Raw genomic sequence first — 17,270 nt, 5'->3', positions numbered from 1 at the left:
ATGAAAATATTCCCTTGAGTCAAGCTTAGATTTTATTTCCACATCTGTACTTTTTGCACCAATTTCAGAAAACTCTTGCTGCTGCCTTTTCAACTTCACAGCCTAGCCTACAGTCTTGAGACCTCCCTGTGATCTCCCTTCCAAATACAGTACCAATCCAAATACTAATCTCCAATCCTGCTTAACTTTTGCAAACCAGCCAAAATCAGCTAAAGGTACTTAAAGAGTACTGTCTCCATTATGGAACTTTTATTTATTATTTATTTATTTTATTATATTATATTTATATACCGCCCTTTCCCGAAGGACTTTTAGGGAGCTCTTTGAAGCTATTTCTAGGTTAGTCTTTTATAACATCTATAAATCCTTCCATTCCCCATCATCCAGTCAGAGCTGAAGAAACTTCTCGGGGTTAAGAAGCAAAACGGTCTTGAAAGAGAAAAGAGAAAGTCCAATTTGCCTTTTGAAAAAGCATCTTTGGGACTTTTATAACATGGTTTATCTATCCTGATACTCGGAAGATAATGAGGACAGGATTAATATTGCTTTAATAATGGTTGAAAGGTGTGAGAAGCCTATATAAATCAGTATTGCAGAAATGACCTAAAACAAAATCCAGCTAGGTATGTAATGGTGAGGACCGTTGAGGGGGTAGTTATGATCAGGTCAAGTGCCTGCTCCTACTGGACTGGCCTTTCCAGATGAAGGGCTACCTACCAACAAACACCGTATTAAAAAAAACTCAGGAGATAAGGAGGATATTATTAAACAGCTGCCTTCTGTTCTTCCACAGGGCCTTTTACATCAACTTTCCAGTAGTAAGGACCCTTCATTATTTGAATACATTAATTAAAAAGCTGCAAAGGATATCTTTCTGCTACTTGTAGACTGCCTCAGAAGACAGTATCCTGGTAGGCATATGTAAACAATTGTCAGTAAGTCAGTAAACTCTGGCTGATCGCAACAGGGTATCTTTCCAAGTATGCTGTCCAAATATGTTTGGACAGGATAAGCCACAAATTGAAACTAGTACTTTATACCAACAGAAGGATTTCACTGCAGTACATAACAATCACAGTGCTATGCATTTCACTGTGTTAACACAGACACACATAAAGAAATTTGTCTTTTATCTTGATTTTAGGTTTATCACTTTTTTACGTTTTTAGGATATAAACCCTCCAGGAATCATCTTTTTAATCTGGCAGTATACAATTAAGTAAAACAAATAAATAAAACTAGGTATAGATTTGCAAGCAAGAACCACTCCGCTCCATGTATACTCAACACATATAACGATTAAAATGTTGGTATTTCACGTTAGCAGTCTGGCTGGGAATTCTGAGAGTTGAAGTCTACACATCTTAAAATGTTGCTGAGGTTCAGAAAAACTGAACTAGAATGTGCCTTGTTTTTTCTTTGAAGATGTTTCTCTTCTCATCCAAAAAGCTTCTTCGGCTTTGACTGGATGATGGGGCATGGAACTCATGGATGAGAGGCAAAACATCTTCAAAGAAAAGCAAGAAGACAAGAAACATCTTCAAAGAAAAACAAGAAAGTCCAGTTGCCTCCTGAAAAAGCACCTTTGGAATAGAATGTACCTTGCAAACACACAAGAGACCTTCTGCTATTACTGTATGTCTTCTATCTGAGACCGAGTCCAAAGAAAACTTTTTGGCAAGGAGATAATAACAACAGTGGGTTAACTAAAGTTGTATTTTTACATATAATTAAGGGTGGGAGAGTGAGGCTAAATCTCCTGTACAGAAATTCTCCTGTACAATATCCACCAACTTATGACATGCCTTTGTGTAGGGGTAGGCAGTTTGTGGGGCCCACTTGCCTTTTACTAGAATCCCAAGATCCAACATTCAGCAATTGTTACAAAGGGCATTCAGCAACTTTTCCTAACCTAGTCCTGCGGCTATTATTTACAGCATGCTGGTGGAGGGAAGTCTGGATCTTGTAATCCCAGTGACCTGGGAGAACTTTAGGTGGAGGAAAATATAACTTAATGCTAGGCATTTATTCTGAGGACCAGAAAAAAAGCACACACAACAATCTTACAAACAAAATCTCTACCTAATTTGCCCATCCCTACCTTTTTTCATTATAGCAGTCTATATGATCCTGGATTTTCTGCAAGGGGCTACATAGATGCAACTGTGACTAGCAAGGAGTAGAAGAACTTCTCAGCTTGCCTTTGCTTCCCAACCCCTCCCATTTCCCTCTCCTGCAAGCATCCTTTTACCTTAAGCCCCCGGATCTCGCCCAGGTGGAGCTGCAGGCGGCGGTTGACCTCCCGGATGAGGTTGCTATGATCCAGCATGGCACTCACTTTCTCTGACTCAGCTTTACGAAGGCTACGAATGAGATCTTCTTTGCTCCATTTCAGCAGCTCCTCATCAGTCACCTTAGAGAGGTCTTCAGCCAGCCCTACCCCACAACTCTCTGATGCTGCTGAGGTGCCAACTCCACTGGAAGCCACCACTTTGGACATTTTGGTGGGCAAAGTTTCTTTCTGATGTCACGGCAAGAAAGATGCAGCTTCCAAGTACCTCCCGGGAAAATCCCCAAGCTTGCTCTGAGCACCTCTGAAGAGGAATGAGGCAAGGATACCCTTGAAGTCCGTCCCCAATCCCTGAGGGTCCTTAAATAACCCCTTTCCTTGACCAAAACAATTGCTGTGGCAGGTAGGCAACTGAGTCTCAGGGGGTTCAAACAGCCTTCAGAATCCAGCAACAAGAGCTTTTGTGTAGAGAGAAAGTCAGCCCTTCCTTTTCCCAAAGTTTCTTCTGCCAGCTCTTGTTCAGAAGAAAGGAGAGTCCCCCAAGAAGGAGTGGAGCATTCTGAGACCAACAAAACCCTTCACTCACCCTCCCTCAGTGCCTCTGGATATATCCTTCCCCAGAGAGCAAGCAAGGTAGGGAGGAGAGGAGAGTTCTAGCAGTTTTACGGCCCAGGAAAAAGGAGCGACGATCTTCAGCCTTAGTTCGACCGTTCCTCGAAAGTCAAGAGGGAATTCTGTAGTTTCAAAGAGACACCTTCGGGCAAGACGGCCTTCTTTCAGAGGACTGAGGAGACCGCCTCCCCCTTTGTGGACGAACAGCCACACGTAGGCTGAAGTGACCGAGGCGAAGGATAGAAAGTGACATCGGAGCTTGCAAAACGCGGCGTTCGAATCGGCCTCCAGAAGATCCTGGAAAGGTGGGCGCCCTCACACGCGTCCAGCGAAATACAGTGGGATCGGCGGCTTATTTGCCCCACGAAGAACCGGCAGCCGAAGTGCCCGTTGCAAAACAGGTTCCATTGGCGGTGGTAGTTGTATCTTCCCCAGATCTTCCCCAGGCGCACCCACTCCCTTGGAGAAGGCAGGGCAGCCGGGACTGGCACGGTTTGCGTACAAGACCCCGGAAAGGAGGAGAGAAGAGAGAAAAGTACAACTGTCTGGACGACGCATCCAGGCTGGCACACACACACACACACACACACACACACACACACACACACACACACTGAGAGCAACGGGTGGGGCGGAGCAGAGGAGCAATAAAGTGCCCTCACCAAACCTCCGGGATAAAGGGAGTGGGTGGATCCTGGAGCAGATGCAGAGAAGTGCGTGGTTGGGCTGGTGCAAACATCCCCCCCGGCGCCCCACTTCCCAAGAAAAAAACCCCGCACAAAACCTTTCAACCCTTCAGCAGCAGCTCAGGAATAACGGGACATCCCCTCACACGCCTTTTCTCAACTGGGCTCATCCCTCGCAGCCATCCTCTGCCTCAGGAGGGAAAGCCTCCTACCGTTTCCACTTGTTCCTCTGCTGGGCGTCTTGCCTCGCCTCTGCAGCCCGTACGGAGGGCTCGTTTCAGCGACGTCAGGAGCTGTTGCTGAAACCGACGCTTCCCCGAACTGCTCAGAGCGTGCATTTGGGTCTACGGCTGCCCCGCACACGTAGTGCGGACGGCGTTGCTCACTTTGCAAAAGGCGAGTGGAGCTAATGCTTAGGAGGCTGCCGCTTTTCACCCGGGAGGCGGCGGGCCACGTGCGAGCCTGCAGCGAGGGAATAAACCGGTAGCTCGGAGCAGCTCGACGGCGCCACCTCCCGGCGACCGCTGGCATACTTTAAACCCGTGATGCTTAATAACGATGCATTTTTTTCATATGCAACGTTACATAAAGCGGTCGGTCGAGGTTGACGTTCATGGCGGCGGGGAGTCTGTAGTTCTACTCTGCAGAATGAGTAGGAGGACGTGCCGCAAAGCCGGCTTGCAACGCCGCGAAGTCAGTGAAGTAATGCAAATCTCCACCGGAGGAAGAATACCGTTATTAAACTCCCTCTAAAGATGACCCAACGTGACAGCTTTCATAGCACCCAAACTTGAAGTCGCTGTTAAACCCCGCCAATTGTTCGGGCACTCCAAGCAATGATGTCATTGTTTTGTCGTGGAAGAAGCAAAGAAAGAAAAGTCCTGGAGTTGCCCTCTCCTGCGTTTGATCTTTTGTGTCTTGGAGGTAGCTTTTCCACAGGAGGTTTGCTGCCGTCTCTGCTAAATTTCTGTGCGAGACGCTGCTATTAAGTGTCTTACTCCAGCAAGGTTTTATGTCTTTTTAAAAGACGTTTTAAAATGTCTTCCCAAAAATTACAAATGCAAAACTGTGCAATTACCCACTCCTCGGTCCTTTAAAGTGTCAAATCTTTTCAGGGAGATTCTCGATCATCCAGATCCTGGTTGTCCCAAAGGTGCTTTTTCAGGAGGCAGCTGGACTTTGTTTTTCTTTGAAAACGTTTCGCTTCTCATGCAAGAAGCTTCTTGGAAGAGGAGCGAAACGTCTTGAAAGAAAAACAAAGCCCAGTTGCCTTCTGAAAAAGCACCTTTAGGATGTCAAATCTTTTATTTATTCTTGCATGAATAACCTGAATTGTTGCTATTTTGTTAAGTATGGAGGTTTCTTGGGATGCCTTTCCATCACTCTGAATAGCAGGGATGCATAACATCTTTGCAGCAACACTCAGACATCTGTGAATGAAGATAAAGCAGGACTGTTAGGTTGGCACATTGTTGGTTGAATGACTGTGGAACATGCTATAAATCACACGTGCAGAAATGGAACTAATCCACCAGACTCCTGAACAATTGCTAGCTTCTGTTTCAAAGCTGCAGACCTGTTGTATGCATCTACAGTGCATTCAAAAACTATTCAGCCCCCCTTTTTTGTCAATTTCAGCCTGATTCTACAGTTTTTGGGAATCATTTTTTTCTCATTCATCTATGCCTAGTACCCCATAATGACAGTGAAAACAGAATTTTAGAAACGTCTGTAAATGTATTAAAAAGAAAAAATGAAATATCACATTGGTATAAATATTCAGACCCTTCACTCAGTACTTTATTGAAGCACCTTTGGCAGCAATTACAGCTCAGGTATTTTGGGAAATGACGTGACAAGCTTTGCACACCTGGATTATGGGATTTTCTGCCATTATTTCTTGCAAATCTTAAGCTCAGTCAGGTTGGATGGCGACTGTTGGTGGACAGGCATTTTCAGGTCCCTTCAGAGAAGTTCAATAGGGTTCAAGTCAAGGCCCTAGCTGGGCCCCTGTAGGACATTCCCAGAGTTGTCACTAAGCCACTCCTGTGTTGTCTTGGCTGTGTGCTTAGGATCATTGTCAACCTTTGGCCCAGTCTGAGTTCCTGAACACTATGGAACAGATTTTCTTTGAGGCTATCCCTCAGTTCAGCTTTCTCCATTCAGCTTTCCCTCAACCCTGTCCAGTCTCCCAGATCCTGCTGCTTGCTCCCACCACCATGCTTCGCTGTTGGGATGATATTGAGCAGGTGATGAGTGGTGCCTGGTTTCCTCCAGGCATAATGTTTAGAATTGAGGCCAAACAGTTCAATCTTGGTTTCATCAGACCAGAGAATCTTGTTCCTCATGGTCTGAGAGTCCTTCAGGTTCTTTTTGGCAAAGTCCAAGCAGGCTTTCATGTGTTTTGCACTGAGGAGAGGCTTCTGTCTAGCCACTCTGTCAAAAAGCCAAGATCAATGGAGGGCTGCAATGATGGTTGTTCTTCTGGAACTCTTTCCCATTTCCACACAGGATCTCTGGCCAGTCAGAGTGGCATCAGGTTCTTAGTCACCTCTCTTACTAAGGCCCTTCTCCCCCGATTGCTCAGTTTGAGCAGGGACCAGTTCTTGGAAGAGTCCTGGTTGTGCCAAACGTCTTCCATTTGAGAATTATAGAGGCCACTGTGCTCTTGGGAAACCAGTGCAGCAGAAATTTTACTGTAGCCTTTCCCAGATCTGTGCCTTGCAATAATCCTATCTCTGAGCTCTGCAGGCAATTCCATTGACCTGCTACAGCAGGGGTGTCAAACTCGCAATGTCACGTGACGTGTCATGATGTATCGTGACTTTTTTGCCATTGCCAGCAGTGGGGTGGGTGTGGTTTCACTATGATGCCTCTGGCCCACAGGCCGGCAGTTTGAAACCCCTGTGCTACGGTATGCATTGTCAGCTGTGAGGCCTTCTATAGAGAGGTCTGTGCCTTTCCAAATCATGTCCAATCAATTTAATTTACCACAGGTGGACTCCAATCAAGGTGTAGAAACATGTCAGTAACTATCAACACAAATGGGAGGCACCTGGGCTAAATTTCAAGTGTTATTGCAAAGGATCTAAATTTATGCTAATATGATATTTTAGCTTTTTCTTTTTAATAAATTTGCAGACATTTCTATAATTCTGTTTTCACTTTGTCATTATGGGGTACTGAGTGTAGATTAATGAGAAAAAAATAATTTCAACAACTGTAGAATCAGGCTGCAGCATAACAAAATTGACCAAAAAAAGGTCTGAATACTTTCTGAATGCACTGTATATATGTATGTATTTGTGGCAATGAACGCTTGGTTGAGAATTTGAAAATGAACTTCTGAGGAAGCAGTTTAAATGACTTGAAAGCCACAGAATATAAGCACTTAACGGCAAATGGAGCAGAGTTAGAGAAAGGATAGGCATAGAAGCATGAAAATGAAAAGCTCTGATTTTTCTCCCAGTGCCTCTGTAACACTTAATCACAAATGGGTCAAACAGGACAGTCAGAAAACAGTTCTGAAAACAACATCCTCTTGCTTGCAAAGAAATGTTTAAAAAAAGCTGGGAGTCATCCCATTTCAAAAATATCTTTATCCCATTTAATGGTGTCTTAATTCAAAATGCAAAGTAGTTTTATGATTCCATTGCAGGGACAGACTGAAGGGGATTAACTCCTGGTGTGGTAGAAATGCAGGTAAAGAGCCAATGAGTTCACATCAATGCTGATCATGGAGAACAATGAGAGAAGAGGGAAGAAATGGTTTGGTAGAGAGTTGTGGTTTTCAGCTGTCCTTGCAAGTTGCTGAAACTTACCATCTCATTTTCAGATGGAGGATTCCTAGGAAGGCTGGTCCCTGCAGGTTGCTTTTATTCTTGGATAAGAACCAACAGGCTTTTGGATTTAAATGGCTATAATGCATGTGGTTTTACAAAGAATGGAACAATTGATGCTAGGCAGAGCATGGGAGAATGACCTTTGTGGCTGTCCACTACCTTTGCCTTGGTCTTCCATCACAATGAGACATCTTCAGCAGTTCATGCATAGCATCCTGCCTGCCCCATTGGCAGTCCTGCAACACAATGGCAGTCCTTAAAATACTGTAAGTAGGCTAAACATGGAAGTCAGCACAATAGTGGCCTGATTAGGAGTGGCAAAAGAAGCTGGTATTGTCAAGCAATTGTGAGGCTAAGATTTAAGTGAATTCTGTATTTGATCCTGTGCATAGCAAGGAAATATGGATTTGATGGAAATATGTAAGAATTTGCCTAGATAGACAAAGATGGCTGAAACATTTTTAAATCCAAAGCAACAAGGCAATACTTGGAAGCAACTCAAGCAAAAGAGTGGAAGAAAGAGAGGAGGTAAAGCAGAATTTGGCAAATTCTGTTGTTGTAATTATTATAGTTAGTCTCAATAAATATAGTTTTAGCCTTCCTATAGAGTTGGTTTTTTATCTGATCTGTCTTGTGGAGTAGGTTACAGACATGTCCATATTGGTTTGGGGGCAATGGTATGGAAATATTCTGCAATTACTTTCAGATTATTTTTTTCAGTTTCCTAATCTAATCTACAGTCCTCAGAATTCCTAGGGCTCTCCCATTCAAGTGCCAAATACCAATTTTGCTTAGTTTTTCCAAAATCAGCTCAAATTAGTTTACTGCTCTTACTGTTGGTACAATCCTATAAGATAAAGTATTACAATTCTAATAGGGAAACAAATAAGGACTGAACTCCCAGCTTAATAAAATCAGACCTGTGTGTATTTTTGCTTCTAAAGACTTGTATATTTTTGCTTCTAAAGACACTATAAAGACTCCTGTAATTTGTTTTCATTTATTCATATTTTTTCTTCCTTAGACTTGATTGAGGACTCATTGTTTCTGAAGTTTGGATAATCATTTCTTTCATTCTGTTTAAATATCTGCGTCCCCAGTACATTATAAATACATGGTTCTTGTAATCTACATTTGTTCCCAAATATTCCATTGAGAATTGCAGTGTCATCTTGTGAATCAAGATGAAAATTAATTTAATGGAACAAATCAAAAGTTTAGGAGAAAGTCATTTGAGCATTATATCCAAAGTAACTATTAGACTTGCAAATCATAGCAGTTTTGGCTCCTGTATCCTTAACAAGTTGGTCAAATACAGGATTGCCAACTGCCAGTAAATTTATTGACTGTCATTTTTTAAAAAAAGAATGTAAAAAATAATTGTCAGCAAATTTCACTCTTGTTGCTTCTCTTGCTGATAACAGCTTTATAGCTGTTGTATTTCGCAAAGGTAGAGAGAATGCTGGCAATATTCAGTACTTATTCCTATTTAAGATTATCATTGTTATTAATTTATTTTGCATCGTGCATTTTGCATAATCCTATTTATCCAGTCAAAGTACAGTATGAAGAGCATCCTGAACAGAAGGCCCTGGTTCAAACACCTAGAAAACTGCCTTGTACCGAGTAAAAATAAGCAGTACTGTCTGTTACAGCCTTCTCTTTCAGATATACTAAAATTGCAAGTCTCAGTATTCCCTGCCAGGGTGGCCATTGGTTCCAACAGATGAAACCCTTCAAAAGAACTTCGAGGCATTGTTCACCTTAAAGAATCTTTTATTTGAGAAACAAAGTATCTGCATTATATAGCTGAAACCAGAAACTAAATTCCCCTCCCCTGGATACAAAGTAACAAAGTGCAATTCTCTCCTCCAATAAACAGTCATAAATCACATTCCCCAATTAGCTTGAAGCACAGGCTTTCTCCCCAGCCCACCAAAACACTATCAGCTCTGGGCCCAATGTCCTTGGGTTCCCACGGCCAAGTTTTTATTGTTATGACTAGCTGCACTCACATCCCTATTCCCCCTCCCAGCAGAAACTAATTCTAAAAGCAACAGAGAAAATGGCTGCATCTCCACCTGTTGTCAAAGCAAGAACATCCGATGTTGGCAGCACTGACAATCAAACTAGATTTTTTCAAAACATCAAATAAGACGATGCTATTCCACACTTGGCTTTTTAAATGAGTCCACACTTTTCAAATGAGTCCAAGGGCCATCTAAATCAGGCAAGGCAGGGAGATGCTGGGATCCAAGGTGCACTCTAATATGCAAACAGAGTCTTAGCAAGAGACAGTCTGATATTGTTGTTAAGACATGAAGTGGGAGACTGCGATTTCTAGTCTCCCCCCCCCCCCCCGCCGCTTAGGCACAAAGTAAACTAGGTGACTTTGGACCAACCACTCTTTCTCTGCCTGAGAAAGTAGGCAAAGGGAAACCACTTCTGAAACCATATCAAGAAAACCTCAAGAACCTGTCCAGGCAGTCATTAGGAAGACACACACACCCTTCAAAAATAGAAGTTCAAAACAACTTCTCTTTTGTTTGAAGCTTGGACAGTAAAGATCTTCTGAGCTGATATTCTATTTGTTGGGAAATTCTCAAGAGGTTATGATTTCAACAGTTGTAGTTAAAATCTGTACAGTTTTTCCACTGCTACAAAATTTTATCTATTAATATATAGTTACCCAACGTTTCTTAAATGTTATGTTGTTTTCTGAACTGCAGAAGCCACAAACAGCAAACCAAGAGAAGAGAGTAGGTAATACATTTTTTTAGAGTTAGAAAGCTATCAGTCCAAAGTTACATTTCTTTTGCCAGGGAAAGATGTCTAAGCCTGATGTCTAAGCTGGCTCTTATATTGCACTTATGCCCCAAAACCAAGGCCCTGAAGAGGTATTTTTTGCTGCAGGAGTTGAAGTTTAATAGCCAGCTTTTAGATATTTCAATATCAATAAATCCCCATTAACAAATAGCACTATGCAAATAGTAATCAGGTAAGGAAGTATTAATGCTGAAGTATTAATTCTCCCTACACATCTTGAGCATGGAGAAATTATACAGTTATAAAATACTGATCTGTTACTTTTCTTCTAAGGGATTTAGATAGATCTTCTCAATCCCAATCATTTTTTTTGTTTCCTAAAATGGTACCTTCTGTCATTGATTGTGATAATGAGGACTATCTCCTTAAAGAATCATATCAATTTCAAAATAAAGGCCTCTTGGGTTTGTGCCTGCTTCTCCCCCTCAAACTTACTGTATTTGTGAAATACTTCATGGAGCAAACTTAAGTTTTGAAAAGGGGAAAGGGGAGAGACAGAAGTATTAAAGCTCATATCTTTCAGTTAAAGCAGCATACATGAATCTGTTATTTTTTTAAAAAAAAAACAACCTAAATTCCCAATATTTTGCCTCAGGTTTGACATCTAGATCCATCAGTGATTTTTTTAGTGAAAGAAAATAGGAGATATATTTATATTTTAGATATTTAGATATTTAAAATATGCAGCACTTGCAATTGGTAATTTAACATGCTAGAATGTTAATATAATATAATATGATTCTCTAACTGGTTCTTTTGTCGATTTTGCCATCTTCTGTATTCTTGTTTATACTCATTTACAAATAGAAATGATGTTTTCTCTCCAAACAAATACTCAAGCTTCATTTCTATTATCCAAGAGGAGCTACCGTGACGTGCAGGATTTTTAATTCCTAGTACAAATTGAGTATGCAATTGCTATTAAGTAACCGGCAATAATAATTCAGTCTTCAGTGAATAGAAAGATTCTGTTGCATCAGATAAAATACTCATGTAGCTCTGTATCTGGTTTTCCAAAATTTAATCAGATGTTTCCAGATACATTTAAGCAATATCTTCCATCTGCTCTTTGTTTTCCCTTCTGTTTCAAGCAATTTATAATCAGAAGTACAAGTGGGATTGCCCAATGATATCAGTGAGAGACCTAAATTTGAGCAGACTGAAGCAGTACCACCCATCTCAACTAGCCGTGTTCATCTAGCCGTGATCCATAAGCCTTCGCCAAACTGGTGCTCTTTATGCACATTAAGCTCCCAGACATCCCAGCCCACATGCCATGCTGAATATGCTGGGAACTGTCACTCCAACATGTCTAAGGGACAACAAATTAGGGAAATCTGCAGCTAAGCACTGTTACATTTCCTAAAAATCATAACTACATAGACAGCGGTTTAGAACACACCATTTTCATTATGCAACTGTTTGTTTGTGTAAATTATACCCTTCTCAATCTAAAGCGGATCCAGATGAATTGAAAGAAATTTTTAACTCCACATATTAAAACAATAATAGATCTTAATAAATGATAACAATAAGAAATTATTGATCATAATTATGCTACTCTCTGTTAAGAAAATAGCAGTGAGTAGAAAGCTTATAGTCAGGAAAAGGCATGAGCAGGAAAGTTGTTTTAAAATCCATGTGTTGTAGCCAACCATTTTTAAGGACAGAAATCTTGACCACAATTTTATCCTCTAAATGCACCCTCAATATATGCACGCTTCTTCTTTGAAATATAATGTATGCTCATTATTATTTATATATTTATATGTAACCATTCTTATATAATAGATCTTCCTTGAGCTGTACCTTTTATTTATATTACATATTATGTCTCTAAGGGAGATGAGTGGTTCAAAAATGTGAAGGATGAATTAAATAAATAAATATTCAAAAAGTACAAGTAAAATGTCTAGGATCTTTTTAGCACCTGGATACCTGCAAGAACTAAAATAGTGGGCATTTCTGAAAATATGATAAGGAATTTTTATCTTATATTTAAAAGAGAAAAAAGCAATATACCTCCCTCCTTTAGCTTCCATTGTGGCATGGTTATTTAAAAAATCAGTGCATTGCAATTTTCCTCTCTTTCATCAATTTTTTTAAAAAAACTCATACTGATTGGTTTTGAAATATAAATTGGGTAGTAGTTCTGGAAAAATGGTGACTATCTACTACCTAATGGCATGAAATTAAAATAGCTAATTAGAGAATTATTTTGAAAGGCTAATAATTTACTCTGGAAAGTTTGAGAAGAGTTTGCAGCCTATTTCTACCGGACTGGTTCACATCCACATGTTCTAATGGGACACTAGACCCCTATGTTTTTGCTTACAGTATTATTTTTTCATCTGAAATTCAACATAGGTTTCTATGGAATATGAATTAAATAGAAAATGAGTTGGGGTGATATGAGATTCCAGTTCAGACTCTCATTTCCAGTGGTTAGAATTCAAGTTAAAATTATCCATCCCACCAGTTGGACTAGACCAGGAGATTATGTCCACAAAAAGGCTAAAAGTACTTTTATTGAGATTGACTATAATAACAAAATCTTGCTAGTCTAACTAACCTCATCCTCCTTATATTCCAGTGAATTAGGGAAGTGTTTATCTGAGCCACTTTTAAGTATTATCCTACCATTCTGAGAAAAGGGAACATGTGAAAAAGTGTAGTGAAGCGCTAACATAGCCACAATTAAAAAAAAACCTCCCCAATTCATATATGTGGCCCTAAGCCCCTAAATGCTAATTGTGGCCCTTGCATTTTGTAGACAATTTTTTCCTGATTTCAGCCACATTCTCTCAGCATAATTTCTTGGAAATAAGAAGTAAATGAAGCTGAAGGAAGTGATAGGTTGAGATAGAGTCTCACTTCCTTGACATCTTTTTTCTGCTGTATTTTTTTATTTCTATCTTCCTATTGCATTTCTAAGGAAGAAATACATGTTATCAAATATCTGGCTTGATAATTTTGCCCAGAACCACATTCAGTTAGGACAAGGGCTGTATATGGTACCAAGGGCAGAGCTTGTGGTCCTCTTGTTTCATGTACCATAATAGGTTCCAAAGAAATCCCAACCTGACTTTCACCAAAGAAGAAAGGAAGTGAGACAAGATATTGCAGCGATTTCAGTGTGAAGGTTCTATACAGTCTGAAGCATCTCTGCTTGTGACTGTGGGTAGCTTTAAGAGTGTCCTTGATACAGAAAGCTTCAACTGCCAGATTAGCCAAAGAGCAAGCCGCAAAAAGAGGCTCTGGAGACTGGCTGCTGAAAGTCCTAGTTAAAAATATCGCAGCATTTCAGTGGGAGACAAGAAATAAAAGAATGTGCCAGTAGAGACATATTGTAGATTGATGCACCCAAATAACAGAGTCAAGAACAGTGACAAAATCTATGGCACCAGCTTTTCTTCAGTGTGCAAATGTGTAAGAAAGTATTGAGTTAGTTTCTTATAAAATGAAGCAATTTAATATATATTATCTTTATTCTAAGTATCATGGTTCTTCGCCTCTCAGTGGAACTGTAGCACAGATTGATGATTTAGATAGATCATTGACATAAACCAGTGTGCATTATAATCCCACCAAGGACCATGAGACAGCCTGCTTTTCTTTTGCTGGTGAATCTTTCAGCTCCATTATCTTTAGCTGGTGAATAATAGAAGCCAAGTTGTATTTCCCCAGACAGCTTCTGCAAGCAAACACTTACCTTCTAATAAATGCCAACCAGGAAATGCTAATATCCTTGTTTGTCATCCTACACTAAAACCTAAATGACTTGAGGAGAAATTCACCTGAAATCTTTGACAGTTTCTCGTCTCCTGAGAAGTTTATTTGGCAACAGATCTCTTTGGTCATCCACTTTTGAGGGCATTAGAAAGGACAGGAATAGCTAACAGTAAGAAGATTTGGTTGGCTTTAGAGTTATCATTGATTCAAGAATTAAACCCATGGAAGTGATACAGATATAAGATGCAAGCTCAGCTAAATGACTCCAAACAGGAAACACTGGCTGGGAAATGACGCAGACAAGACATTTTCTGTCAAGACTTTACAAGAATTGTTTCTGGTTTTGTATTCCCAATCAATCAACAGCAAAGTATACATTAGAGATAAGGAGAGAAAATACGCTCAGTTGTTAGGCATTATTAGGGATGAATGCCCACTTTTTCAATGGAAATAAAGCAGAAAGAGGTAACCTCTGTTCTTAGTGCTTCCCTTCCTTTTGTGTTGTCCTCACACACATCCTATCCCATTTGGAAGGGGAAAACAGATGTAAAGCATTGTTGATTAAAGTACTAGGAACTTGTGTCACAATTTAAAATATCAAAGATCTACTCTCCTCCAACAAAACAAAACAAAGCCCTGGGCATCAACATCCTACCTACTTCCACCTTTAACCCTGAACATATACACATGTATACACATACCAAAGTGCTGGAGCTGGCCATTAACTCTCTTTAATAGAAGGGTTAAGGAGTTTGGCTAAATAATGCTAGCAGAAGCCAGACAAAACTCTCAAGTTATGGTAGTTATTCTAGCAAGTCAAGAAAAGGACTTGGCATCACTAAGAGTTATGGAAAATCCCAACTCAAGAGTACAGCGAAAAAAACTTATAAAGGGAAGGAATGATAACCTACCTTACCTCAAAAAGGACTTCTTGTAACAGAAAAAAACAACCAAATGATCAAAGGGTTGGAACTCTTTTTTGGAGTGCCAAAAGGAGTCTATTAACCCCAGATTTCCAGAGACCTCTGAAGATTACAGGAAGGAAGAAGAAGAGCAGAGACCAAGAATGGAGCAGTGAAAAAGTCTAGTGTAAGTTCCAAATGCCTCTTAGTTATCAATAGAATAAAAGATGCAAAAAAATGCCATGCTTCTGCAACAGCATGTCAAATAATATTCCAAATAGAATACTATAAGATGGTACTTAATTTCAAAATTTTCCCTGACACTTTATAAAACTTTCCAAAAGCAAGTGGGTGGGCTATATGAAAAGAGGAATCAGGAATATCCAAGAACAGGTAAGAGAAGTCTGCATCTCATTAGAGAGACAATGTACTGATCAGCCACTAAGGTTACTGAAAGAAAGTGCAGAGGTTCAGACCTAACCCTAAAACAGACATCACAATATAATACAAACACTATTTTTAAGGGCTATCGAAGAAAAAAATAGCACACACCAGAATTCAAAGTAAAATGTGATCACTGGATGCATTAACATAGCATAAGAGATAATAAGAAAACTGTCAGGTATCCAATTTAAATCAACATTCATGGTTATAATCATATGTCAAGTAGTTGAACCTAGAAGATAAAATTTAGCAGTTAAAATGTGACCTTGGGATCTCTGCTAAAGAGAATGTCTGAGAATGCCCTGGAAAGTTTATTAAAAGAAGCTGGATCACCCTAGACAGAAAATTTATGTAAAACTGGCGACATAGGAAGATATGCTCTATTGACTTGATCTCATCCTATTAACACAAAGAAAGCCTTGGAGAAAAAAGTTTTACAAAACGGTGCCTTCTAAAGGAGCAATTGAGCCCATATAAAAGCCATCAGTCTTTGGGATAAGGGAGTGAATACAAATAAGCTGCTGGAGCGTGTCTTCAACAGTGCCTGAGTGATCAATACAATCTTGAAAACTGGCTTCAGTGTTTTTTGTGGCATATTCTCTGTTTAACTTCTGCCTTACACTTACCCTTATTCTTAAAGGGTAGATGTTCGGAAAAGAGGCCGAGTGAGTGCCGTTTACTTTATTTCCTGCCATTATTATTTTTATAAATAACGCAAGGTGGCGAACATACCCAAGACTCCTTTCTCCTCCTATTTTCCCCACAACAACAATCCTGTGAGGTGGATTAGGCTGAGAGATAGTGACTGGCCCAGGGATACCCAGTTGGCTTTCATTGCTGACATGGGCTTAGAACTCACAGATTCATGCTTTCTAGCCTGATGCCTTAACCACTGGACCAGACTGGCTCTCTGTTCCTTTAATTTTAATATTCTATTGCTGGGGGAATTTGATAGTATTAGCTAGTAATTTCACTAGCTGTCAGAGTGACTAGCCTGGCCTTTGATTTTGAAACCTTAGTCATCATATGGCAATTTGAACAAGAAGACTTAAGAAACCTAATCATTTTTTCCCCAAGAGGCCTATAAGAGAAGGATACCCCAAGAAGAATACCCATGTAATAACTGAGCAACACATTTTGCAACAAAAAGATTTGATAGCTATCGAATGAAGTTTCAGTGGAATATTAATATTGCTGTGACACTTTTGTGAGCCACAGAAGAGACATAACTGAGATGAGGGATTTCCTTTTAAAAGCTTGCAAAACAACACAAAGGTATTTAAAACACTTAACTTGTTCCGTGTCGTGAATGTCAATTTGCCAGTTATATATCTTGTTCTTATTCTAAAAAAAGACTATGTCTTTTGTCTTATGGTGGTTAATAACTAGTCTCTCCTAGAGTCTACAGCAGGGGTCTGCAACCTTGACAACTTTGATTTGATTTGATTTGATTTATTATATTTATATGCCGCCCTTCTCCCTAAGGACTCAGGGCGGCTCACAACAATAAAAACTAAAAAAGAACATGAAAATACAAAATTTAAAAAAGAATTAAACAGTAGATATGTTCAATACATAGTAATTTAACCCCATAAAACCAAATTTAAAACCATAGTCAGTCCAGGCCCAGAATTCTGGGAACTGAAATCTACAAGTCTTAAAGTTGTCAAGGTTGCAGACCCCTGCTCTAGAGTAAGGGCCTTAAGGACTCTCCTTAGCCCATCTGGGGTAATACAGGATGGCAATATCATCCCCATAGAACAAAACAGGAAGACATATAACTGTCAGTTTAGGGGCAGGACAATCTATCCATGTGGGCATGTTAGAAAAGAATTTATATAGATGTTAAACAGAGAAGGAGCTAAAATGCAAGCTTGTTTAATCCCTTTGGCTGTTGACCCTGAGTTGGAAAGCTACTCATTGAAAATCCTGTATA

General features: G+C 40.0%; 1 protein-coding gene across 4 annotated transcripts in view; it reads right to left on the bottom strand.

Moving 5' to 3' along the window:
• Positions 1 to 4,005, bottom strand: part of CCDC85A (coiled-coil domain containing 85A) — a 179,808-nt gene extending 175,803 nt beyond the window's left edge. For 3 of the 4 annotated variants that reach the window (XM_081336984.1, XM_081336985.1, XM_081336987.1), the window contains exon 1: positions 2,252 to 4,005. In XM_081336984.1, the coding sequence (XP_081193110.1) occupies positions 2,252 to 2,500 (249 nt within the window). In that variant the 5' untranslated portion in view covers positions 2,501 to 4,005. The remainder of the gene's footprint in view (positions 1 to 2,251) is intronic. The other variant, XM_081336986.1, reaches the window with a different exon arrangement.
• Between the last annotated feature and the right edge of the window lie 13,265 nt (positions 4,006 to 17,270).

Source organism: Vipera berus, assembly GCF_964194415.1.
Source record: "Vipera berus genome assembly, chromosome: 1".
In the NCBI taxonomy this organism is placed as follows: Eukaryota; Metazoa; Chordata; class Lepidosauria; order Squamata; family Viperidae; genus Vipera; species Vipera berus.
The sequence above is the reverse complement of the archived record's forward strand: the minus strand, read 5'-3'. Positions and strand labels throughout refer to the sequence as shown.